This window comes from Meles meles, chromosome 5, assembly GCF_922984935.1.
Source record: "Meles meles chromosome 5, mMelMel3.1 paternal haplotype, whole genome shotgun sequence".
Taxonomy (NCBI): Eukaryota; Metazoa; Chordata; class Mammalia; order Carnivora; family Mustelidae; genus Meles; species Meles meles.
The window spans coordinates 77,148,524-77,174,157 of record NC_060070.1 but is presented as its reverse complement, the minus strand read 5'-3'; the positions used below and the strand labels follow the sequence as shown (position 1 = coordinate 77,174,157).

The following is a 25,634-nucleotide window of genomic DNA, read 5'->3' as shown; positions in this document are numbered from 1 at the left end:
TACCTCTTCTTTTATGAGGAGCCTGTCGTAATACCGTTGAGTTTGGAAGTGCCAGTGAAGATTAAAGACCTCATTTCAAAAGACACACACAGTCAATCTCCCAGACAGCTGTTTATTCTGCTTACCTTTTGCCTTTCATCTTACCACACAAAGCAGGAGATAGACTCTTCTTTTCCTGGTTCAAGTGGTAAATCTTTTTTGGTTACATGTTTAGGGAACCTCCTGAAGAAAATAAGCCTAAACACTTCTGCATCTTTGGTGAGATGCTGCCTGGGCAACTGTTAAAATGATAACCTTCTTAAAATCCCATAACAGAAGATGTATCTATGCTATAAAATATCTTCTTGTAAAAAGACTCTGAATTTTTAATTCTTCTATTGGAGTGTAAAAAAAAAATGCTTTAAGTCAAAACATTTTAGAAGACATGCTTTCTCCTTTTGATTATGAACACTACTTTCAAATCCGCAAGGCATGACAAGGGGAACTGCATGAAAAGTCAGTAGAATAATAGAATGCCTTTTATTTGGTTTGCAGAGAGCTGTACCTCTCCCTGCTGAAGATCCCCTTGTCAGTGTGTGGCCAGCCTGTTCTGGCCAGTAAATGTTATCCACTCCTTAAAGAAGATGTGGTGTATGGGTGTGTGGTGGCTCAGTCAGTTAAGCGTCCAACTCTTGGTCTTGGCTCAGGCCCTGGACTCAGAGGCATCAGCAGATCGAGCCCCACACTGGGCTCTGTGCTCAGCAGGGAGTCTGCTTGAGAATCTTTTTCCTTTTCCCTCTGCCCCCCTGCTTGTGTTCCCTCGCTCTCAAAATAAGTAAATAAATCTTAAAAAAAAGAAAAGAAAAAGATATGGCATATATATGCACCATGGAATATCATTCAGCCATGACAAAGAAGGAAATCCTGCCTTTGGACAACAAGGACAAATCTCAAGGGCATTAGGCTAAGTGAAATAAGTCAGAGAAGGATGGATACTGTATGGCATCACTCATATGTGGAATCTAAAAAAAATTTAAAAAGTCAAATTCTTAGAGGCAGAGAGTAGAAGGGTGATTGCTCGGGGCGGTGAAGTGGGGGACAGAGGGGAAGGTTGGTAAATGCAAACTTCCCTTTATAAGATGAATAAAAGTCTGAGACTGTGACGTGTAACAGTGACTCTGGTTGGTACCTGCATTGTGTAATCGAAATTTGCAAAGGGAGTAGATCTTCAATGTTCTCACCAAAATATATATAAAAACATGCGAGGTGATGGATGTGTTTTAACTAGGTAGGAGGAGTTCTTTCGTAATGTATATGTCTATCAAATCATCACAATGTACACTTTAAATATCTTACAATTTTGTCATTCATTACCTCAGTAAAGCTGAAAAAAAAAAAAGGACCATCCATTCCAGCCAAATGATCTCTGAAAAGTAAAGCCCGTGTTCCCATTGACTTTCAGTGAAAAGTAGAAGGTTTACTTATACCCTAAATTTTAAAAAATCTCCCAGTCAGAAGTCTTCAGTGAGTTAACGCATAGAGATATACAGTAAGTGTGAGCTACTGTTTGCTAGCACAGTTACACTTCGACCAAAAAAAGGTTCAGGGCTGGACCAGATGCCAGCCTTGTTGGGACACAGGTTCCCACATAGCTGCTGTTCGCTGGAATCGCTCCGAAGCCCACGAGGACAAATTGCCCTTCCCTCACCAGCAGGCTTCCATGGCCTTCCTCCAGAGCCAGGAGCTGCACGCTGCCAAGTCCTGACTGTCTTCTAGAGCCGAAGTCAGGCAGTCCGCCTGGACTCTCTTTCCTTCCCCTGGCCTCCTGTGGCCCTTGCTCCGGCTTATCCAGGCCTCGGGGACGCGGGGCTGATGAACGAGATGCAGCCCCTGCCCTCGGGAAGTGCACGCAGGTCACGGAGGCAGACTCAAAAACCGTAACTGGAACAAAGTGAAAAATGTGTTAGGAAAGAGCGTCACAGTGTGCAAAGTGCATCACAGGCACACGGAGGATAGGCACGTAACACGGATCGCTGGGAGCATCTGCTCCTGTCTTTCTGCCTCCCCATGCACAACGGACAGCAAGCTGAGAGTCCTGTAACACTCTGACGTTTGTTTCAGGAGAATGTATTCGTTCTCTTTGCATCACGTACGTGGCTCAGCAATGTACGTGACTCTCTATTTAGCTTAAAATAAGAGACATCATCTAAAAAAGTAAATCATCTAAATAAATAAAATAAGAGACATCATCTAAAACGCTAAATACCATTTCCATTTAAATTACAAGGTCGTCAGGTGAATCAGAAGGTTGATGTTTAAGTTGTTTTTCATTATTTGAATATTACTGAATGTAATTTTATGTGATAAGGTTGAGAACCGGTTTTAAGCATTAGGAGTCCTGACTGTGCGCCAAATTCCATGGCACAATAAAGGGAGTAAGATGTAAATGCAATGATATCCTTCAGGGTTTTCAGTGGCCTGCCAAGAGGGTCTTTGTTCAAGATGTGAGCGCCTCGCCTCTGGTAGGGATGTGTATGACTTCATTCAGTTTTAGGATAGAGCCCAATTAGAGTGCAGTGTAAGGGTGCAGGGTCTGTACGGTACACAGCTCCGGGGGGGGACCCTCAGCTTACGCTGTGCTGTGAGTAGTGCTTCTTAGAGCTTTTAAGTGCTCTGAGCCCACTGGCCTATTTCTCAGGGGATCCCTGGCTACTTTGTTCTGGGAAGCCACTTCTTCCCATACCACCCTCTCTCATTGACCCCCGCCCCCAATCTCTTTCCCTCAATTATTGGTCTCTATGTAATGTATGTAGGACGCCTAGTAATTGTTTTTAAGAAATGCGGTCATTAGTTTAGGGAGGAGAGGTGTAAAAATGTGGGGAAAGAGGTACATCTTAGAAGTCTTCAGATGCACTGTTACACCTTTCTCCACAAATACTTGAGCTATAGACAGCTGCGCTAACCTACCTTCCCATGTCTGTCATCTCCAAGGTGAGAGGACGTCCGGCCAGAAGGCAGGCACGCTAGCCCTAGCCCTGTCTCTGTCTCTAAAAGGTCACACAGTTCGCTGAGGCTAGGACTTCTAGTACTATGTTGAATAGCAGTGGTGATAATGGACATCCCTGCCGTGTTCCTGACCTTAACGGAAAAGCTTTCAGTTTTTCTCCATTGAGATCACCACTGCTATTCAACATAGTACTAGAAGTCCTAGCCTCAGCAATCAGACAACAAAAAGAAATTAAAGGCATCCAAATTGGTAAAGAAGAAGTCAAACTATCACTCTTCGCAGATGATATGATACTATATGTGGAAAACCCAAAAGACTCCACCCCAAAACTGCTAGAACTTGTTCAGGAATTCAGTAAAGTGTCAGGATATAAAATCAATGCACAGAAATCAGTTGCATTTCTGTACACCAACAACAAGACTGAAGAAAGAGAAATTAAGGAGTCAATCCCATTTACAATTGTACCCAAAACTATAAGATACCTAGGAATAAACCTAACCAAAGAGACTAAGAATCTATACACAGGAAATTATAAAGTACTCATGAAAGAAATTGAGGAAGACACAAAAAAATGGAAAAATGTTCCATGCTCCTGGATTGGAAGAATAAATATTGTGAAAATGTCTATGCTACCTAAAGCAATCTACACATTTAATGCAATCCCTATCAAAATACCATCCATTTTTTTCAAAGAAATGGAACAAATAATCCTAAAATTTATATGGAACCAGAAAAGACCTCGAATAGCCAAAGGAATATTGAAGAACAAAGCCAAAGTTGGTGGCATCACAATTCCGGACTTCAAGCTCTATTACAAAGCTGTCATCATCAAGACAGCATGGTACTGGCACAAAAACAGACACATAGATCAGTGGAACAGAATAGAGAGCCCAGAAATCGACCCTCAACTCTATGGTCAACTAATCTTCGACAAAGCAGGAAAGAATGTCCAATGGAAAAAAGACAGCCTCTTCAATAAATGGTGCTGGGAAAATTGGACAGCCACATGCAGAAAAATGAAATTGGACCACTTCCTTACACCACACACAAAAATAGACTCCAAATGGATGAAGGACCTCAATGTGAGAAAGGAATCCATCAAAATCCTTGAGGAGAATGCAGGCAGCAACCTCTTCGACCTCAGCCGTAGCAACATCTTCCTAGGAACAACGGCAAAGGCAAGGGAAGCAAGGGCAAGAATGAACTGTTGGGATTTCATCAAGATCAAAAGCTTTTGCACAGCAAAGGAAACAGTTAACAAAGCCAAAAGACAACTGACAGAATGGGAGAAGATATTTGCAAACGACATATCAGATAAAGGGCTAGTATCCAAAATCTATAAGGAACTTAGCAAACTCAACACCCAAAGAACAAACAATCCAATCAAGAAATGGGCAGAGGACATGAACAGACATTTCTGCAAAGAAGACATCCAGATGGCCAACAGACACATGAAAAAGTGCTCCACGTCACTCGACATCAGGGAAATACAAATCAAAACCACAATGAGATATCACCTCACACCAGTCAGAATGGCTAAAATGAACAAGTCAGGAAATGACAGATGCTGGAGAGGATGTGGAGAAAGGGGAACCCTCCTCCACTGTTGGTGGGAATGCAAGCTGGTGCAACCACTCTGGAAAACAGCATGGAGGTTCCTCAAAATGTTGAAAATAGAACTACCCTATGACCCAGCAATTGCACTACTGGGTATTTACCCTAAAGATACAAACATAGTGATCCGAAGGGGCACGTGTACCCGAATGTTTATAGCAGCAATGTCTACAATAGCCAGACTATGGAAAGAACCTAGATGTCCATCAACAGATGAATGGATAAAGAAGATGTGGTATATATACACAATGGAATACTATGCAGCCATCAAAAGAAATGAAATCTTGCCATTTGCGACGACATGGATGGAACTAGAGCGTATCATGCTTAGTGAAATAAGTCAATCGGAGAAAGACAACTATCATATGATCTCCCTGATATGAGGACATGGAGAAGCAACATGGGGGGGTAGGAGATAGGAGAAGAATAAATGAAACAAGATGGGATTGGGAGGGAGACAAACCATAAATGACTCTTAATCTCACAAAACAAACTGGGGGTTGCTGCGGGGAGGTGGGATTGGGGGAGGGGGAGCGGGCTATGGACATTGGGGAGGGGAAGCGAACCATAAGAGACTATGGACTCTGAAAAACAACCTGAGGGTTTTGAAGGGTCAGGGGTGGGAGGTTGGGGCAACCTGAGGGTTTTGAAGGGTCAGGGGTGGGAGGTTGGGGGAACAGGTGGTGGGTAATGGAGAGGGCACGTTTTGCATGGAGCACTGGGTGTTGTGCAAAAAGAATGAATACTGTTACGCTGAAAAAATAAATAAAATGAGAAAAAAAAAAAAAAAAAAAAAAAAGGTCACACAGTTCTTCCAGGCCTCAGTCCCATCATCTGTAGTCTGAAGAAACTGCGCTCTAGTGCCTTTCAAATTTGACATTATGTAATCCTCAGAAATAAAGACTTAACAGTCCTGGAAGGAAGGAATGAATGAAAGACTTAACAGCCTAGGTGGCTCCTTTGGTTAAGCGTCTGCCTTTGGCTGAGGTCCTGATCCCAGGGTTCTGGGATCGAGTCCCGCATCAGGCTCCTCGTTCAGCAGGGAGCTTGCTTCTCCCTCTGCCTACCACACCCCTGTTTGTAAGCTTTCTTTCTCTGACAAATAAATAAAATCTTTAAAAAAAAAAAAGTGAACAATCCTAAAAGTCTCTCTTCAACACTCCTTTGAGCTCTCCACATGGTTGGTTTTAAACTTTGAAATTTCACCTAAGTATGGAGTTACACTTTACATGGTGAGGACTTAATGCAGTAATACTTCACTAAAGTAGTCGGAAGCCTGTGTTATACCCACCACACTTTGTTCTAGACGAGTGTGTTTAAAACAGAATGTAGCTAGCTAACCTGAACCCTAACTTCCTGCTGACTAGATGTGCTTCCCCCGGCTAGCCATTTTGAAATTAAGCCGTCAAGTTCAGAATGGGATATACACACAAGTGTCCAAAAGTCACCTCATCTCAAAATTCAAAGCGTTCTCCAGTATATAAACTATAGGGAACAGTTTACAAGGAACAGGTACAAGCAAAAGTTAAATATTTGCTCTAATTGCAAGAAATTCCTGTAGAAATGCAAGAGCAACTAGTTAGGGAATTCCTAACTAGTCTCCGGTCCCAGCTTCACACGGAGGTCATAGATGTTGCTGGGTCTTTCTTTACTTTTTCCTTGAGCCCCCTTTTAGGCTGTACAGAGTCAGTGCTGGGTGGGTGCTCAGTGCTCCTTCTTCCCTTGCTTCCCTTTCCTACCTGGCCCGACCCCCAGAGCCCAGCTCTATGCTGCTGACACCCACTTGGCCAGGGCCCCAGGGATCTCTGGCCCTGATCGACAGCAAAAGGTGACTTTCACAATCTTACTAAGGGTGCCTGCTTTGCTCTTTTTAATTTTTCAAAGCGGGAAATTTACAAGACAACAAAACCCTCCCCTCCTTTTTTTTCCTGCCAAATATGATGGGATCATGTGGCAGAGCAGCCAGAGCAAAAGCTTTAAGGCAGGATGGAGCCTAGTAGGTCCGTGGACCGGTGAGGAGGTCTGGGGCCGAGCAGGGGCCGCGAGGACAGGCTTCTGTACAATCATTGTGAGGCCCCTTGTATGGACTTTCGCTTTTACTCCAGGTCCTCAAGGAGTCAGTCTCGTGGGAACATCAGCCAATGAACAGACCATTGCTGAATTATCTTCCTAAAACTCTTTGAAAAAAGGTCACTATATTTTCTGAAGATCATGTGCCCTTCTAGACTATTCCCAGGCATAGATGTTAGAAAAAATAAGTGAAATACTAGTTATATTTTGCCCTTTTCTGGTTAATATTACCCCTGAACAATAAAAACTGATTCTTCACGTTGAAATACACACTATCTCGTTTCTGTGTTACCTTCGTTGGCTGTTTTCTGACGAGTGTCTCTTCAAAGAGTTCGAACGCACACTTCAAGAACAGCTGTAGTCTGAGAGCATGTCTGTTTTCAGTTACACATCTGATCTGCACGTTACACTTACCTATGAATATTTTTCTGAATTCAGACTGAGCAGTCTGACTTTCTCACCGATGGACGGCAGTCCACCCCTCATCCCCAGACAATGAATAGAATCACTAACTTCTGTGGATCATTGTCTTCGTAACGCTGTTTAGAAAAAGAATTTTCAGAGTAAGGAGGGAGAAGGATGGGGAATGTTCTGTGGGCGATCATCACGTTAAGCTGTGTTTCTATGGTTCTGTTTACTTCCAGCTACAAGAAAACACACGAAACCCTGAGTCACGCAGGGCAGAAGGCAACTGCAGCTTTCAGCAACGTGGGGACGGCCATCAGCAAGAAATTTGGAGACATGAGGTAGTGTGGGGCAGAACCATGGCGATGTTGCTAAGCCCTGGGCCTTCTGAGGGAAGGGGAGCTTTCTCTATTGGCTCGTCTCCCTAACATATTCTTTTTTAATTGGATTAACATGTTTTGTGGCTGATAATGATTGGTGACTGAGATCGATTTTTATAATGGGGAGTTTTCTGCCTGTTGGTCTGCTTAGTGAGCCTGGTCCTGAACATGCCCTTTCTACGAGGACATGACCTAGTAAAAACAGAAGATCCAGGGCTCCTTTAATTACTGGTAATAAGGGGGGGATTTCAAACGAAGGCAGCACATACTGATTTTTATTCATTAAAATTTATACAGTTAGTTAAAACATGCATTCAGTGGACTAGGCTCTGACAAACCATTCTAGGTTACATTTTCGTATACATCCATCCATCTAGGATTTTTTTCTATGCTGAATACATACGTATTTATTCTTTTATTCCAAAAAGGGGCCATGGTATATAGTCCTTGCACATCTGGGTTATTTTCAGTATTAGATTTTATATCACGTTAGGGTGAACATCAGGATTTTGAACTGAGAACCAAGTGTCCTCACTATAGGCTCCAAAGAAAGTAGTGCAGTTTTGACCATTTTTATTTATTTTTTTTTAAAGATGTTATTTATTTATTTGACAGAGAGAGATCACAAGTAGGCAGAGAGAGTGAGAGGGAAGCAGGCTCCCTGCCGAGCAGAGAGCCCGATGTGGGACTCATCCCAGGACTCTGAGATCATGACCTGAGCCGAAGGCAGCGGCTTAAACCACTGAACCACCCAGGCGCCCGACCATTTTTATTTTTTATAGTATGTTTTAGTAAGTTATCTCATATAGAGTTGTTACTTTCATTTTTTTAAAAAAACTTTTGAAGTATACATTTTAAATATTTTTTTAAAAACTGCATATAAATTTTCATTGGATTCTGAAACCGTTTCTTAATTACCCTACAGACTTGATACCTAGTGGCAAATATTTATATTGCTCTGTTTAAGTTATTTTTGGTTTCATATGTTACGGGCTTGTGCCCCTATACTATCTTCACAAGTTGGCATTTGTGAGGCTAGAGTTAAGTAACTACATATGCATGAGTCTGAATACATTGTTTTATCATCATAGTTGTTGATACTGTGATAAGAAAAGCAACTGGAATTTTTCAGAGGCTGCATGTAATGAATAGATAAACCTTCTGGATTATTAATTAACCCTCATTTTATTACAAAGAAAATTTGCTGTCATGTCAATGGCATTAAAACATTTATCTAAACTAATTAAATAATTTCTCAGAACAGAAAATCCCCTCTTACCTGCTATCTCCAAGAAAATATATTTTGCCGTATTTCTAAAATCTGTCCTCCACATACTTAGTTGAAACCTTCCTGGAACTCTAGAACCACAGTATGGTACTAGAGTGTTATTTCTCCAAATTCAAGAGGCAACACCTCTGAAGCCTGTTTACAGTACGTATTCCAGACTCCACCTCTCGGAGATCACTCCTCAGTGGGTCCTGGGTCTAGGAATCTGTATTTGTAACAATTAAGTGATTCAGTGTCAGGTGGTCAGGTTACGAGGAGGACCCGTGTAACTTAGCTCACCTGTACCCAGGTGTTCTCAGTTACGAAATGGAGTAAGAGTAACATCATCATCAGGTTATTATGAGAGTTGTAGAAGAGAGCCTGCCATTGATTAAGCACTCAATAAATGCTAGTTTTTACCCTAAGTGACCATCGCATTCACGAGGTGACCCCACATGTGGAAATGAGGGAGTAGACATCAGCAGGAGGGCACTGTGGTATTTCACAAAGGTTTTGTTCGTTTTACTAAGAGGACGAGAATGAAGACCGTTTGCTTACACAATATGTTAACACATTCCCAATCATACACTGATTGGTAGTAACATCAAAGTCGTGTTAACTTCTTTTTCTTCTGTTTCAATGTGGCTTTATTTTAGGGTAATGAATGGTCTGTTTTCCAGAAGTTTCAAACTTTCCATTAATTGTTTCTCTATATAGAGGATACAGTACTTTCATTATAAACTGTGGCTAAAAATACTGGAGACTCAAATAGGGTCCTGTAATATGTTATAGAGTTTGCAAAATTCAGACCCGTATTTTTCTCAAACTAAAACATCTAACATATATAACTGAGGATCAGTCACTATGAAAGCAACGAGTATTACAAAAAAATTTTTAGTTTTCAATTACGCTAGAACAGGTAACATATGGGAAACTCATATTTGAAAATTACTTGAATTTTGTTTAGTAAAGATTCTTAACTGAGAAAAAGTAAGTTTTTAATTTTTCATTTAAATTGATTTGCCAATTTATAAAATGATAGAGAAATTTAAGACTTGTATCACATTTTACTTTGAACCCCTTTTTTAGTATAAAATATCATGCTTTCTTATATTCCTGCTATTTATACTATAAAATTCCTTTGTGCATTCTGGGGAAAAAAATTCTGAACTTGTTAAAAAAAGATTGCCAGCAAAGTTCGGATACCAGTCATTTCTTTTTTTAATTATTACAAGTTAAATCTTACAGATTTTAAAAACTTAGAACTTGGGACTTTTAATAAGTTAATAAAAAGCACTCTGTGAGGATTTAAATTGATGTGTTTTATAAAAACAAGTCATATTTTTCAAGCTAAGATTCTCATTTTATCCCAGTTGCCGTTGGCTGAGTCCCCATCACCCCATCAGGGAACGGCCCCCTCTCTTTCTCTACCTGTGAAATAACATTGTTCACAGCTACCTAACCAAAACGCTTCCTGCAAAGTTAAAATGGGGACACATTTATGAAAGTACCCTGAAGCGACAAAAGCTCTTGGAATCGTTTTTATAATAATGCCAGCATCTTCTTGGAACTTCTCAGTCAGTCATTTGTTCAAATCACGTGTGAACAAGGAGATGAGGCTCTTTGGAGGAAGCATAGAACTTCTGTTAGAGTCCAATGCTCTCTCTCTAGTCATGAGAACAGTAGTTAGAAGTACAGCTTATAACAGGTTGGTACAGTGATTGTTAAGACACATTAAAGATATACTCCCAGAGAGTAATGAACGGAGTCAACGTCGTCTTTTCTCTGGGGTTCTTGAGAGGGGGGGACAAGGGTACCGTAGTGCTGATATGCTAACTCTGGTCCTGCTCTCTCCTATGCTGCCGGGGCTGCAGGTCTCACTCCATCGGGTAAGCAATGCCTCTAGGGCCCTACCGGTCCCCTTGCGGCTCCCTTCCTTCCCAGAACCCACTGCTCCCTTCACACCGTGGGTGTGTCTCAGCCAAAACACTGGGTCTCTTTTCCTGAGTGTGTTCGTGCCCAGGGAGTCACAGAGCGTAGGGCATCTAATGTGTTTGAATTTATTTAAGCATATCGTTATCTCACTTCTGAATCATTTATACCAGTTTTCACTTGCTGAGCAGTCTCTTAGGAATACCTTCCTACATTCTCAGTTCTTCCCGCATTGGCAGAGGTCCTCAGAACTGAAAGGAGAAAAAAAGGAAAAACAGAAGTTGAGAGTTGTATGTTTTTATGAGACTTGTAAAAAGTAAAATCGAGAAACAGGAAATTATTTTCTCTACATTGTTGTGTTTTTCTGAACGTCTTGTAATGGTTATGGGGATGGTTCACCTTCAACTTTCTGTACCTTCTGAAGTTGAAGAGGGGAAATGTTACCAGAGCACCACACATGTTCGGAAGTGTGCAATTTCCGATTAAACCCTCCTTTAGCTGAAATCTTACTATATACTTTGGGGAGAGGTGGTGGATTTTTTCTTAAGAAAACTGCCTGTATTTAAAGGGATGAATAGATTGATAATGCTGATGGATTTCTTTTAGTAATTTCCTTTTTAAATATAATTTCTGGGAAAATATTTGCCTGTATTTTCTAAGCGGAGTGTCTAAGTAAGACCATAAGTACTCCCTGAATTTCTTTGTCCTTTTCTTTCTGAGTTCTAGTAAAGCACTGCCAATACTGGTGACCTCAGTGGATGTTGTTGGGGAAGGGCGAGGCATGTGATCCCTTCCTGTTAGTTTCTTGGGAGGAGAGACGCAGGGATGGTGTTGGAAGGTGTGATGGGGGAGTGCTGTCCAAGACTTGGACCCTTACGTAGGGCTCCTCCCTCAGCCCAGCCTGATTTCTGAGTGGAACTCACAAAGGAGTAATAGTTGATCCATCAGAGGAAAGATGAGCCAGCCATAGAATCAATAGAGTGAGGAGGCTGAACCTCTTAGAATTCTCAGAAATGTACAGATGTCCGAGAATGGATGCGGAGGTCCCTGCTCCCATGTTGGACTGTGTGGATTACATTAGCCTGCTATGTGTTTCCTTGAATGCCTTAAGTGAACTACCTATATTCCTCTGGAGAGTTTCTCTACAACAGAATGATTAGATTTTACCTGCCTTTGTGCCTTCCTAGGTACAGCTCTTCCTCTCTTCCTGAAAGAAGAAAGAAGGGAAGGGAGTGGGAGTTGAACCTGGGGAGGATGTCCGCGGGCTCCTGGGCGCACCTGGAAAAACCAGACATTCTCCTCAGATTTCCTGGCCTACCGGGAACCCACAGGAAGTAAAATAACACCCAACTTGGACAGTGTACTCTTCCTTTGTAATCTTGAAAGCTGGATGGGTTGGCCCATCCTACCCAGCGAAAACAAGTATCATCTTGGTGGGGCGGGCAAGGAATACTTCCGACAGTTGAAATTGCTGTTTTAGAACTGTGAATAGGGAGTTTCTCATGTACTTATGTTGTGCTATCTTCTTTTTTCTTTTTTTTTCTTTTAATCTGCTTTTGCCCTGAAGCTACTCCATTCGCCATTCCATAAGTATGCCTGCTATGAGGTAATGTGTTATAAATTAATTTATATAATATCAATGCAGAATGTGTATGTATGAAGTGTTACTTTATTGATAGTTACTTTGCCGACCTTTCCCGCCCTCTTAATATGAGAGGAAATGCAAACCTTCCTTACTGTCTTTCCCAACAGCCTTCAGGAGAAAAGCCAGACAGTTCTGTGGAAGTAGGGGGTAATGGGCTTCAGCTTCTGACCAAATGTACTGGCTTAAGTCCAGTGTCTCCTGATTTGTGTGACCTGAGACACGTTACTTACCTAGCTCAATCTCCATTCTCTTACCTGTTGTGGAACACAAAGTAACCTGTGTGACGCACATTCTTAGCTTAGGGCCTAGAGCCACCACACCTCCAAAGGCAGAAATACGTGCCTTATTTCAGCAGAATTAAACGCAAGTCTGGGAGAAGGGTTACATTGAAGGAACAGCAGACCGAGAGGACTACAGCTGTAGAAAGGATACCACCACTATTTTTTAAGGTAGATAGATGTTAAGAGGGGTGTCTGTTAGGCAATGAAAATGTTATTAAAATCACTAGTTGGGTGAAAACTTCAGAGAAAGACATTCCCCACTTCCACTTTGTGTAGCTTAGTGAGGCAGTCAGATAAAAGCACACGAATAGTAACAAGGTATGGAAGAATGAATGTCAGATTGCAGGGGCGGGGCGGGGGGCAGGGAGGGTCAGGAGACACAGATTGTAGACCAGCTCTGCCAAGGATGAACTTTGCAGCCTTGGGAAAGTCATCTCACTGGTATCAGTTTCTTCATATTTAAAATAAGAAGCTAAAACCAGATTTACTCCTCTTCCCACTGCTCTTGCCCTGGACTTCCATTGTGGGGGATGTGTCGGGGGCCATGAGCCTTCCGAGACCCTTCCCTGCTTCAGTCCAAACTGTGCCTCTTCTACCTGCTTTATAGTATGTATTGTGGTGTGATATGTTAGAGAGGGGGTTCGGTTGCTCTAAATGGTTTGAGACCACTACAGCCAAATTCTTTCCAGGGTCATTTGTAGCTGTAGTGATCTGATTAAATCTGACTGAACAGTTTCTCCCTGTTCTCCAGTACACCATCTAGTGTAACTGAATTAGAGGAATGTCTGTTTTATTATCCTGAGGATGTTTCTTCCACACTGAGGTTATATGGTTACTTTGGAAATTTAATCACAGTATTTGATTTCCCTAATTTGGTGCTAAATAGGGAGCACAGATTCAAGATTGCTTATTAGTCCATCTTTGAATGACTTGCACTCCCTAGCATAAAAACACTCAAATTGAGTAGTGCAACCTGCAGCCCTGAGCTTCTTTGTCATCTTTTTTTTTTTATTAACTATTTTTTTAAAGATTCTATTTACTTATTTATTTGTCAGAGAGAGAGAGAGCACAAGCAGAAGGAGAAGCAAGATCCCCACTGAGCAAAGAGCCTCATGTGGGACTCGATCCCAGGACATGGCATCATGACCTGAACCAAAGGCAGACGTTTAACAAACTGTCTGTTAGCTTTTAAGTCTGTGTGGGCAAAGAAGTCCTGGCAAAAAATTAACACAGCTTTGCTTTGTGAATCCATCTAGTGGCTTATGGGTCAAATGTAGTCCTCATAATCTTGCCTGAAACTAACTTAATTTTTTTTTTTTTTTTTTTTTTTTTTTACTCATCTAACATATACCCATGAACCCTTCGGCTGAACTGTTTGGCCAGGGCTTGTGTCACTAATCAATGACAGGCAGGCGTGTGAGCAGGCTTGCCCACATAAAACCTGCAGTGTAAGTGAGAGGCCAATAAATACATAAACTTGAGTCATTGAAGTAAAAATTCACTAATATTTCATCATGAAACAGCAATATGAGGGAGGATTACTCATAGGAATTTGACTCCTGCTTGAGTTGTTTACAAGGTGTGGTGTCATCCATGGGCTGTCTGAACTCACCAGGGTTAATCCCTACAGCAGAGATGCGGATACATTTCTGACCATCTGGAGTGTCAGAGTCTGGAGGTAGTCTCTAACAAAGCCAAATTCAGTCCAAAACATATTACGGACATTAGTTTCCTCTTGATAGTATTAGAACCGTGCTTCATTCCACACCATACAAAGATGCCCATCTATTACACCAGTTCTCCCTTAAAAAAATTCCTCTAGGCCATTCCTCCTATTTCATTTCGCCTGCACTCAAGAGGGAATAACAGGTGGCTTATCAAATAAGTAACATTCAGTTGAATTATTTGACCCGAAATTGATGGCAACCATTGTTGCTGAATGCTGACATGGATACAAGATTTAAGATACATTCTTAGTTCCTTCTTGGCTCCTGTTTCATTAGCTGGACCTGGGGATATCCTTTTTCATGGTAATGACGTCATGAAATCATGTCATGTAGCCAAATCCAGTCCAGGAAACCAAAACATACTAAATGAAGCACCTAATTCTTAAAGTAACAAGATGATTATATAGAGTGTTTAACATAATGAATGAGTCACCAGTAAATTGCCGATAGACTGAGAAGATTTTGTAGGTAAGAGAACAAAGGTATATCCTCTTCAGGAGGAAGAATAACATGCTCCTAACACCATTTTGATCAAGCGCTAGACAAGTAATAGGTATATTTCAACTTAAAATAATGAAAGCATTGACTCCCAGAAACACTACTTCATGGAAATTGACAAAATGATTACTTTTTAAGGCATGGAAGAGAAAAATTTATGGACCCTTTTTTTCCCCGAGTTATTTCTGAAATAAATAACTTCAAAATTCCAAGAGGGAAAATTCTAACATGACATTCTTCAGAGAGACTTTCCATTGCTCACCAAAAACAAACAAACAAAAAACAAAACAAAACAAAAAACGAGTTGGGAAAAGGAGTGCTACAACAGAAACAGTTAATTAGCAAATGACAAATTAAGCTATCACTCCTTTGACTCATTGGGAATGATTTCCAGTGTACCTTGGGATTATTACGGTGGTGTCATTAACAAATGCTGTCCTGTTTATTACAGGAATCTTTTACTTAGAAAATTTCCATGTCAGGTTATGGTTTGTGGCTCTGACCTAACAGAAAGGAAAACATACTTTATAAGCATGCTTGTCGTAGGTGGAGAACCGGCAGCTGGCTCTGGTGCAGAGATGATGTTTACAGTTGAGAGCAGAAAGCCAGGCAGCTCGGTTGCTAAGACAGCTGGGTCTTTGGAGCTGACCTCTCTTTTTTTGTTATTTTAGGAATTCTCCTACTTTCAAATCATTTGAGGAGAGGGTTGAGACAACTGTCACAAGCCTTAAGGTACAGATGAAGTGAATTTTGTGTCATGGGGTCCCATGCATCAGGACAGCTTAGTCACTGTGGTGGTTATTTGTGAAGGTGGGACCGCCAGCATTCGGGGCAGCCGGGAAGGCAGTCTGCCCAGAGTCTGTCTTTTTCTTCACATCTAAATCTGTCTGTCAGTCACACCGGTATTGGAGAGTGTTGCTGGATCCTCACAGAGTTGTTCCCGTAAACCATTCGGGGGTGATGACTTGTGAACATGAACTCGGATTTGTGTTCACATCTTTGCAGGCTTGAACTCTCTCGGGCTGTCCTCTCCAAAACTGGTATGTGAGAGAGGATTGTGGTTAGGATCGAGGGTATGTAACTTCTGAATTTAGAGGGTAAGTGGAGGGTCACCCACAGCTCATAGACCCTCTGGTTTGCACATGGACTAGCAAAACCGAACTTGGCCCCCTACATTGCACTGCTTCCCTCCTCCTGTCAGCTGTCCCGGCTCGTTTACTCCATTCCCAGACTGAGTGCGGCACAGCATGGTGATCACGGAGGGAGAATCAAACTAAGTCACAACGAGCATTCTTTCGCAATAACACATTTGATCCCAGTTTTCAACTGAAAATATGCCTGTGTCATGGGAGGTGTTTAAAAAAAAAACAACTTCATATTGGATTTATCATTTGAGTGTAGTTGAGTTCACCTACAAAGGAAGAAAGTACAAATAAAATCAGTCTAGTCCCAAAATGCACAGAACTTCCAAAACAGGAAAGGTCTTTGAAATGACTAAGATTTTTTTTTTAAAGATAGCAGTTAAATGGTGACTTACAGAGTCTTGATATTCTTAGCGCTATTTTGTAGATGGTCCGTTTCCGTATTTCCTTATCTGGGAAAATGAAGAATGCAGGTGATCTTGAAGCGGAGCAAAAGCGGGTGTGTGCACATGCTGGTCACCCTGCTGCTGCTGAATCCTCGCCCCCCCACCCCACCCCCTCCCCGGTGCGCTGCTCATGAGCCAGGGGCGAGTTTGTCGGGCATCCCTAGCTAGAGCTCCCGCGTGCTCTGATTGTGACTTGGAGAGTCTTTCCTCTTAGGGGCGGTTCGTTCATACAGTCTCCTACTTCTGCTTTATCAGGCCTGGGGTTTGATGTTTAAGGCGCAAGAACGAGATGGTGACTCAGCATTTCCCAGGCCTTGCTTTCATTTACCAACATCATTGCTTATTGAGTATCTAGGGACCCGTAGGAGCCATGGAATTGCCCCCACATCGAAGGAAAACTTTCCATAAGGAGGGATGAGCAGTGCCTCGAACATTTCTCTTGCTAGAATATCAAGTTTCAAAAGAAAGGGTTCAGAAAATCCTGGGAGTTAATTTCTCAGCATTTAGTTCTCAGCCTTAGAGAGTGGAAGGAAGATAGATTTTGCTGCTTATTAGACCAGTTCTGACATAGGAGAAGTTGTACTTTTTAGGTTTTCTTTAGAAGAAGGAGATACGAAGAAGCAAAAGAAGAATAAAGAACAACCTATTTCCCTTTGCTTTTAGGAAGCGCTGGTAAGCTCACAACTCACGTGTCGTTTTAGTGTTTGCTCCAGCACCCTGCGCTTCTCGCTTTCCTCTCTTCACTGGGATGGCCCGTGTAGAGCCTGCCTCCTCCTTCAGACACCACCAAAACTAACTTAGCCGACCAGATCCTAGCCTGTGCCAAGACTTCCTGAAAGTGGATCCAGTGTCTGCATAATTGCCCCCCGGGGTTTAATAAGACTCACATCCCACCCACCGCCTGTGTCACAGCCGATGCCTACTTCCTCTTCTTCTGCCCACCCAGGCAATGGAGAATAAATAGCTAATCATTGTGCTTTGTATAAAACTTCCCACTCACTCAGTCATTGCAAATTTCTCATTCTTTTTCTTTCTCCGGGCTAAATAATAGATGTTTAACCCTTCTTTATATAGTTTATTTGCCACGTAGTTTTTTGTTCTAAATTTTCTTCAGAATTTCTATAACGTTCTTCAATTCTGGGTCCCAGGGCTGTTTCCGGCTGACTCACAAGTCAGTAAGGATGAATCAGGAAGGAAATGCCTCACGGGGCTCTGTGCTGCGGTTCTATCACATGTACTGCTTTCAGCCCAGTTTTTAAAAACATTGCTCAAAAGGAATCATATTCATATTTGTATTCTATTAGAAATAATGCTCTGCTGGGAAGGGAGGTCCGTTCTTGCCATCTCCTCACACAATCTGTCACACACCTTGTGGGATTTATACCCAACTGATCGTTCTTCCTTTATACCCAGTTCTGTAGACAGCTCGGTTTTCCAGGAAAAATTTTCCATTTCATCACCATTATATACAATGTAGTCCTGTTTGCCTAGGTCCTTGTAATACGTCACTGTCTCACCCGAGGACTCTCAGCTGGTTTCACCTCTGCGCTCAATGAGCACACTTTCTGTTGCCTCTAAAATAAACAAACAAGCATAGCAAGAACCAGCTCCTATGAAACCATAATTTGTTGTGTTTCACCATGTTCCAGTGAATCGGGAACAACTACATCCCTTCCAGCTGTTCTGGTCAGTCAGCCTTCCAGACATTCTCCAAACCATGTCAAGCAGACCATAGCTCTAGTGCACCTATTTTTGATGAATTCTTTGCAGGGCCAGACTTAAAATCTTAAGAAAAAGACAAGATATATTTATTACTTCTTCGTGTCTTCTCAACGAGCCATATTATTATGAGAGATTAGATGGCCCAACTCAGTAATTCAAATAGATTTTTATGCAACCAACAATCATAGTTTTGGGGATAAAGTGACAAATGCCCGAATGAAGAGCCATAGTAAAGGGAAGGGTCCAGAAGAGGTTTTTTTTTTTTTTTTTTTTTTTAAAGATTTTATTTATTTATTTGACAGACAGAGATCACAAGTAGGCAGAGAGGCAGGCAGAGAGAGAGGAGAAAGCAGGCTCCCTGCTGAGCAGAGAGCCAGATGCGGGGCTCGATCCCAGGACCCTGGGATCATGACCAGGACCCTGGGATCATGACCTGAGCTGAAGACAGAGGCTTTAACCCACTGAGCCACCCAGGTGCCCCGGGTCCAGAAGAGGTTTATTGTTAACATCTTTCCCGAAGCAACTCCTGACCTCAGTAATTGCTGTGGACAGATATTCAACCCATGTGGTTAGGAAACCCCTTTATTCTACTCAACCCTCTCATTTAGAAAACCCCTTCATTGCGCTCCCTTTTTTTGCCAAAATGCTTTATTTTAAAACGATTCCCCCTTTTATTTTTCTATTTTGATTTGAGAAAAATCAAGAACTAGGAGAAGAGAAAACAACAAAGCTCGAAAAAAAACATCAGTAATTGGTATTTACTTGATTCAAAACTGTGTGTGACTTCTACAGCAAAACAGAGTGCAAGTACAACAAAGAGAAGAATGGGAACTCTTAATAGAGTAGATTACATTGAATTGATCTTGTTTCTTTCCAGAAAGAAATAAACATAGTGAAAAGTCACATAGTTGAAAGCAACCCCTGCTTCTTCCCAGTGATGAGATGACATAGAATAGAGGAGGAATCAGTCAGTGCTCAGTGCCGGATGTCTGCAAATCAAGGCCTGTGGGCCAAATCCAGCTAGCTGGCTATTCTTGAATGGCCTGTAAGCTAAGAATGGTTTTTATATATATTTTTAAAGATTTTATTTATGTGGCAGAGAGGGAGAGATCACAAGTAGGCAGAGCAGCAGGCAGAGAGAGAGAGGAGGAAGCGGGCTCCCCAATGCGGGGCTCGATCCCAGGACCGTGAGACCATGACCTGGGACGAAGGCAGAGGTTTAACCCACTGAGCCATCCAGGCACCCCGATTTTTATATTTTTTAATGGTTGAAAAAAATCAAAGGAAGAATGCTATTTTGTGACATGTTAAAATTAAATTACATGAAATTCAGTGTCCACACATACAGTCTTCTGGAAACACAGCCATGCTCATTCACTTAAGTGTTATTTTTGGCTGCTTTGCACAATGGTCGATTTGAGTATCTGTCAAATGGACAGATTTGAGAATCTGTCTCGTGACAGAGACTATGTGATTCCTAAGCTTAAAATATATATTATCTGTCACTTTCCAGAGTAAGTTTCCTGACCCCAAGCAGAGTGGAAAATTCGAGTTAGGAATTGAATTTAAAGAGGCAGAGAGGGATTTTAGTGACAATTGGAGAAAAGCATATGCTTGTTTTGGAATGATTTAACTGCTTTTAAAACCTAGTTAGGTTTTTTAAAGGGCAGACCTGGCAATAAGTGGTTATATCTTTGATGGCATGGAGTAGTAGACAGCACTTTGGGAATAGCAACATTTTCTATTTTGTACCTTTCTTTTCCTCAACATGTTTTTCCATATTGGTAATGGTTAAAGGAAAACCAATATGACATTAATAAGACTTGCAAGAAACATTAGATATTCTATCAAAGGACTTTTTTAATAAGGAATTTTTCAAAACATTTTAACCATGTTTCTTTACATATTTCTTATAAATTGATCTCTTTCTGATTTTATTTTTATTACCAATAAAAACTTGACATAAAGGGAGCCCCCTCAAGCATCATAACTTTACATTTCAAGTCAGGATAATCTTTTAGGGGAGCTGCCTAGAAAGATGTGAAGTAGCTAGCACTTAAGATTTGAGTCCTGTCTACCTCTCAGAACAGAGACCAGAAAGCATGTTCAGAGGAGCTGCTTAGCCTTTTCAAAAGCCATTTGTCAGGGATCCAGATAGCCTAAGTCCCAGTAGGAAGCCTAAATTGGAGTCACTTAAAGATGTTCATACCCTTTTTTTTTTAAAGATTTTATTTATTTATTTGACAGAGAGAGATCACAGTAGACAGGCAGGCAGAGAGAGAAGGAAGCAGGCTCCTTGAGGAGCAGAGAGCCCGATGCGGAACTCGATCCCAGGACCCTGAGATCATGACCTGAGCCGAAGGCAGCGGCTTATCCCACTTAGCCACCCAGGCACCCCCTTTTTTAAAAAAGACTTTATTTATTTGACAGAGACAGAGCGAGAGAGGGAACACAAGCAAGGGGGGTGGGGGAGAGAGAAGCAGGCTTCCTCCCAGCAGTGAGCCCGATGTGGGGCTTGATAGCAGGAACCTGGGATCATGACCTCAGCTGAAGGCAGACCCTTAACAACTGAGGCCACCCAGGTGCTCTATACACTTTTTAAAAAAGATTTTATTTATTTATTTGACAGAGGGAGAGATCACAAGTAGGCAGAGAGACAGGCAGAGAGAGAGAGGGGGAAGCGGACTCTGCTGATCAGAGAGCCAGATGTGGGGCTGGATTCCAGGACCCTGGGATCAGGACCTGAGCCCAAGGCAGAGGCTTTAACCCACTGCGCCACCCAGGCGCCCCCCTATACTTTTTTTTTTAATATTTTATTTTTATTTATTTGACAGACAGAGATCACAAGCAGGCAGAGAGGCAGGCAGAGAGAGAGGGAGGAAGCAGGCTCCCTGCTGAGCAGAGAGCCTGAAGCGGGGCTAGATCCCAGGACCCTGAGATCATGACCTGAGCCGAAGGCAGAGGCTTAAACCATTGAGCCACCCAGGTGCCCCCCCCATACTTTTTAAGTTGAGGGAATTTATCTAAAATCCGGTTCTATTTTGATAACATCTGTTCTCAGGGTGATGTGTAGACGAATGCACAGATGTGGATATGCTCCTGAAGGAACTGAGATTTTTAGATGTTAGGAAGAATGAAGAGAGCACCGCTAAAATTGTACGGAATTGAAGTTTTGGGTCCCATCCCAGATCCCAGTATGAATGGCATGCTAACACTCTGCTAAAGGAAACTACCTTCTCTCCACCCCTTTACGTTCCCTTTCAAGAAAAAAAAGTATCCCTGAACTTAAGAGTACTCCGTCTCACACAAACACTGCAGACTGATGAATAACTACGTTTGCATCTCTGCCCTTTCAGACGAAAGTAGGCGGGGCAAACCACGGCGGAGGCAGCTTCGAGGAGGTGCTCAGCTCCGCGGCGCACGCCAGCGCGCAAAGCTCGGGGGGCGGACCCCGGCGGGCCGAGGAGGAGGAGCTGCAGTGCTAGGCCCGCCCCCTGCGGCCGTCGCGGAGCCCCGGCCCCGCCCAGCGTGCAGGCGGCTGGGCCGACCAAAATCCCGCCCGGAAAAGCCTGCGCCTTGATGTTCTTCAAATGGCCTCTCCACGGAGTTTAATAAAATGATTAACATTTTGTATTTGTGTTAATGATAGACCACGTGACCACCACAGTCAGTATCCGTAGATTGTCATAATTTAAAATGTCCCCACTCGAGCGGTTGGGGACAATTGGTCATTACCCTTGTCTTTGTGTAATAATTCAGCGTATATTTTCCAAACTTGTAGCTATTAATGATCGGTTTGGGTTTTCGCTTGGATTCCTTTATGATGTGCATGTCTTTGAAGGCTTAGAGTGAACCCTTCCAGTTCGGTCAGGTGGGTGGGATGGAGTTTTTCTGACCTTCAGCAACCTGGTGGGCTCACTGCAAATTTCATCAAACTGCTTGTGATCACCCTCACTTGCATCAATTATGTATGTTTGTTTAAGCAATTAAAATCGGTTTTAATGAAGACTTTGAATTCTTAATTTCTTTACATCTTCAGGGCTGGTAATAACTTTAGTTTGGTAGCTATGAATCTGCAGATGCTATTTTATTTTATAATTTTAAGATTTTATTTGAGAGAGAGCGCACGAGCAGGGGGAGGGGCAGAAGGAGAGGGAGAAACATTCCTCTCTGAACAGGGAGCCAGAATCCAAGCTGGGGTCCTGCCCCTCTCTAATGCTGTTTTAAATCAACGTCTACTGCTAATTTGGTGAACATTAAAATGTGTTAAGTAATTACAACCTCAGCGACCTTACCGATTCTAAAATTCTATCCACGGAGAGTAGTAAACTTGGGTTAGGGAGTTCTGAAAGGGGGTGGTCAGAAAATAGGAGAAACCGAGTCCTGCTTCCCCTTCCTTTTTTCAAATTGCTTACATGAATGAGAAAAGCATCATATTAATACAATCGGATTTCTGCAGGAATTTTTACCTTCCACAACATTTGCTTCTCTTTTCTTCTAAATGGCGCCATACATTTGTTACTAGGTAGCAGACACACATCCTATAGATGCAATTTTTAAATGAACACAGAATTGACCTATTAACTTAAAATAGCACAGTTTAATATATATATTATATAACATATATGATATAATATGCTAGCTTTTATTCATGGTTTAATAAAGGCAGTCTGAAAAATTCTATTCAGATTAATGGAGCAGGACAATCTGCACATCTAACTGAAAATCAAGCTAGTTCAAAGCCATATGATCTCTGAGGCTTGTAATCTTAACAGAGACAGGGATGGGGCTATAATCTTGAACCAGAGTGGACAATGAAGCCTTGCCAGTGGGATCATTGGCATTTTCCCTAATTTAACCTTCCAGCATGTTGCTTGAACCCAAACCCTGTCCACCGGGTTTGTAATTTGCTCACCCACTGATGCATGTGGCTGTCAAGCTCTGTGCTTGGTTTGCCTTTACCTAGTGTGTTTAAAATGGTCACCTTGTAGAAACTCACTTCTTGGCCACATTCTTTTTGACTGCACTGTATTAGAAAAAGCAGTTACGTTGCTCTATGCAAGTATCTTCATTCACCAACCGATTTCTGCTGAGATAAGTCTCACCTGAAAACATAGTATTAACAGTGGACAGAGAAACAATCAAGATAATTTGTGTTCGTGTCTCAAAGCTTCAAATACATTTTAGCCTCTCATTTTAAACCAGTTTTGAAAACTTTGAATTTCATCAGTTTAATAAAAACTATATTTGTGTCAGCTCTATTAATTGGAAAGGCTTTTTAAAATTATTATTATTATTCACTCTAATCTGGGAGATAAGGGACCATGACATGAGTACTCTTTATTTCGTCATACAGTGTGTGAAGCAGTCCCATCACTTGTCGTCAGTAGGTGGGTGGTCTTAGCATACACATTTCAGTTCCTCACTGTCTAATCACGAGAGCTGCTTGTTTCTCCCTTCCTTTGCCTGCGCGAGCTCCTCCTGACTTTCCCCCAGTTCCCCTGTTCTGTCCCACTGGGCTCAGTTCACATGCAGTAGTTTAAAGTGTTCCCACAGGGGCGCCTGGGTGGCTCAGTGGATTAAGCCACTGCCTTCCGCTCAGGTCATGATCTCAGGGTCCTGGGATCAAGTCCCGCATTGGGCTCCCTGCTCTGCAGGGAGCCTGCTTCCTCCTCTCTCTCTGCCTGCCTCTCTGCCTACTTGTGATCTCTCTCTGTCAAATAAAATTAAAAAAAAAAAAGTAAAGACTAAAGTGTTCCCACAAGTGCTAAAGGTATTTGCACACCATGGGCTTAACCATTTACAAAAAATCAAAATTTTATATACAAAATTTTGTCACAACCCCCCAAAATTATATCACAACCCCAATAACCTAGAATTCCAGTGTGAATTGTGATTACAAAATAAACGGGCTTTAAAAAAAAAAGTAAACAGTTCTGTAACGTAACCATTTGCCACTTTTTAAATAGCGTTGCTTGATGGTCAATACTCATAAATTTATGCTACAACTTCATCTGACAACTCCCATCTCATGAGGACTATGACTCTGGTAGGTAGGCAGCAAAGCAATCTGCCTCTTACTCTGAATTACATCTTCTTACAAAGCTGTTCTTGAGCCGCAGAGAACAAAACAAACTGCATGCTTTATTACAGAACGTCTTGACAAACCATGCCATTCACGGTGGTCAACGTGAAGAGGAAACACGGGAAGTCTAAGCTGCTGCTCAGTCACTGTTCGCTGTTCCAGAGCTACCTGTCGGGCCCGGAAGGCGGCTGCACTTCGCTGCAGAATGGTGCATAAGGTGGTTGTGAACTTGAACCGCAACACCGCTCTCACTTATTATCAAATTCGAGTGCAGGCAGGTGTAGGGAGTCGGGTGAAGAAGTGATTTTCACATGAGATGTAAAAAAATGACTTCAAACCTGGTATTCGGATACAATTTCAAACTGTAATATTTGGTAACGTCTTATGGTTACTCGATAATCTCAAAGAATGGTAAAATTCTTTATTCTACGCGTCTGACTTTTTAGTTCATACCATGAAGTGTGTGTATCAAGGCAGTCCAAAAATAAGAAAATCCTAAATCCCCTGCGGGAATCATCCCAGTCTCACTTTGAATATGAAGACTGGCAAACTACTTAAGTAAAACTGAGGGGTACAGAGGCTGCTTTTCCGCATGACCTCATCAGTCATTCATCACAGAGCGCATTATCACCACCAGACTTGAGAGGAGCAGGTTGGACATTCTGTTAGAATTGACATTTTTCAAATAAAAGGGCACTGAGACTTATGTAACAGCTGGTGAAATGCCAGTCTACAAGGGAGAAACAAGGAACTGTTTTGACAAAGAACACCCCCGTCCCACCCCAGTCGTCTCCGTCGCCCGAGCTGTGCCCCCTCCATCTTCCCCTGCGGCCCTGCCTTTCCACTCTCTCCTTTTGAGTGGGGTAGTCTCTCTTCCTCACTGCAAGGAGGTAACACATTCTTTTTTGTTGAGTTCAACCCAATAATAATTTTTTGTACCACATCGTAATTTAAGGATTTGTTATTCAGATCAATTCCAGGCAAGTAGCATGTATCTTCCAAGAGAAAAAAAAATTTTAAGTGATAATTTATTCGATTTGGCTGGTGAATTCAATAGCTATCTTTTTCTATTGATCTTCATTGTGTTATTAAGTGGTATTGATAGCACCATTACATTTTCTCTTCTTAAACCTATCACCCCAGTAAGGAAGATTTAGAACTAAGTATATACTTGGTAGGTCGATGGAAAACGGAGATAATGATGACCAGATGACCACTGACCAGCAGTATTAAGTCTGACCCAATAGAGGCTTCCTACTCTGAATTTCTGAAAATTACAGCAGGCAAAACATCCCAAGTAAAGCTTCAGAGCCCCAGAAAATCTTCTGGTTATAAATATTTGAATTTTTATCTGTGATTATTTTATGGGTATATGTTCATGCCAGGATAAAGAAAAAATCTCCAAAATTCTGGTATGATGCAACGGTATATGGA

General features: G+C 42.0%; 1 protein-coding gene across 6 annotated transcripts in view; it reads left to right on the top strand.

Moving 5' to 3' along the window:
- TPD52L1 (TPD52 like 1) overlaps window positions 1-22,121 on the top strand; it is a 105,781-nt gene extending 83,660 nt beyond the window's left edge. The window contains exons 4-8 of one of the 6 annotated variants that reach the window (XM_046006461.1): window positions 7,315-7,416; window positions 10,597-10,611; window positions 12,222-12,260; window positions 15,477-15,537; window positions 21,472-22,121. In XM_046006461.1, coding sequence (XP_045862417.1) covers window positions 7,315-7,416; window positions 10,597-10,611; window positions 12,222-12,260; window positions 15,477-15,537; window positions 21,472-21,600 — 346 coding nt within the window. In that variant the 3' untranslated portion in view covers window positions 21,601-22,121. The remainder of the gene's footprint in view (window positions 1-7,314; window positions 7,417-10,596; window positions 10,612-12,221; window positions 12,261-15,476; window positions 15,538-21,471) is intronic. The other 5 variants (XM_046006458.1, XM_046006460.1, XM_046006459.1 and 2 more) reach the window with 5 other exon arrangements.
- Window positions 22,122-25,634: the final 3,513 nt, after the last annotated feature.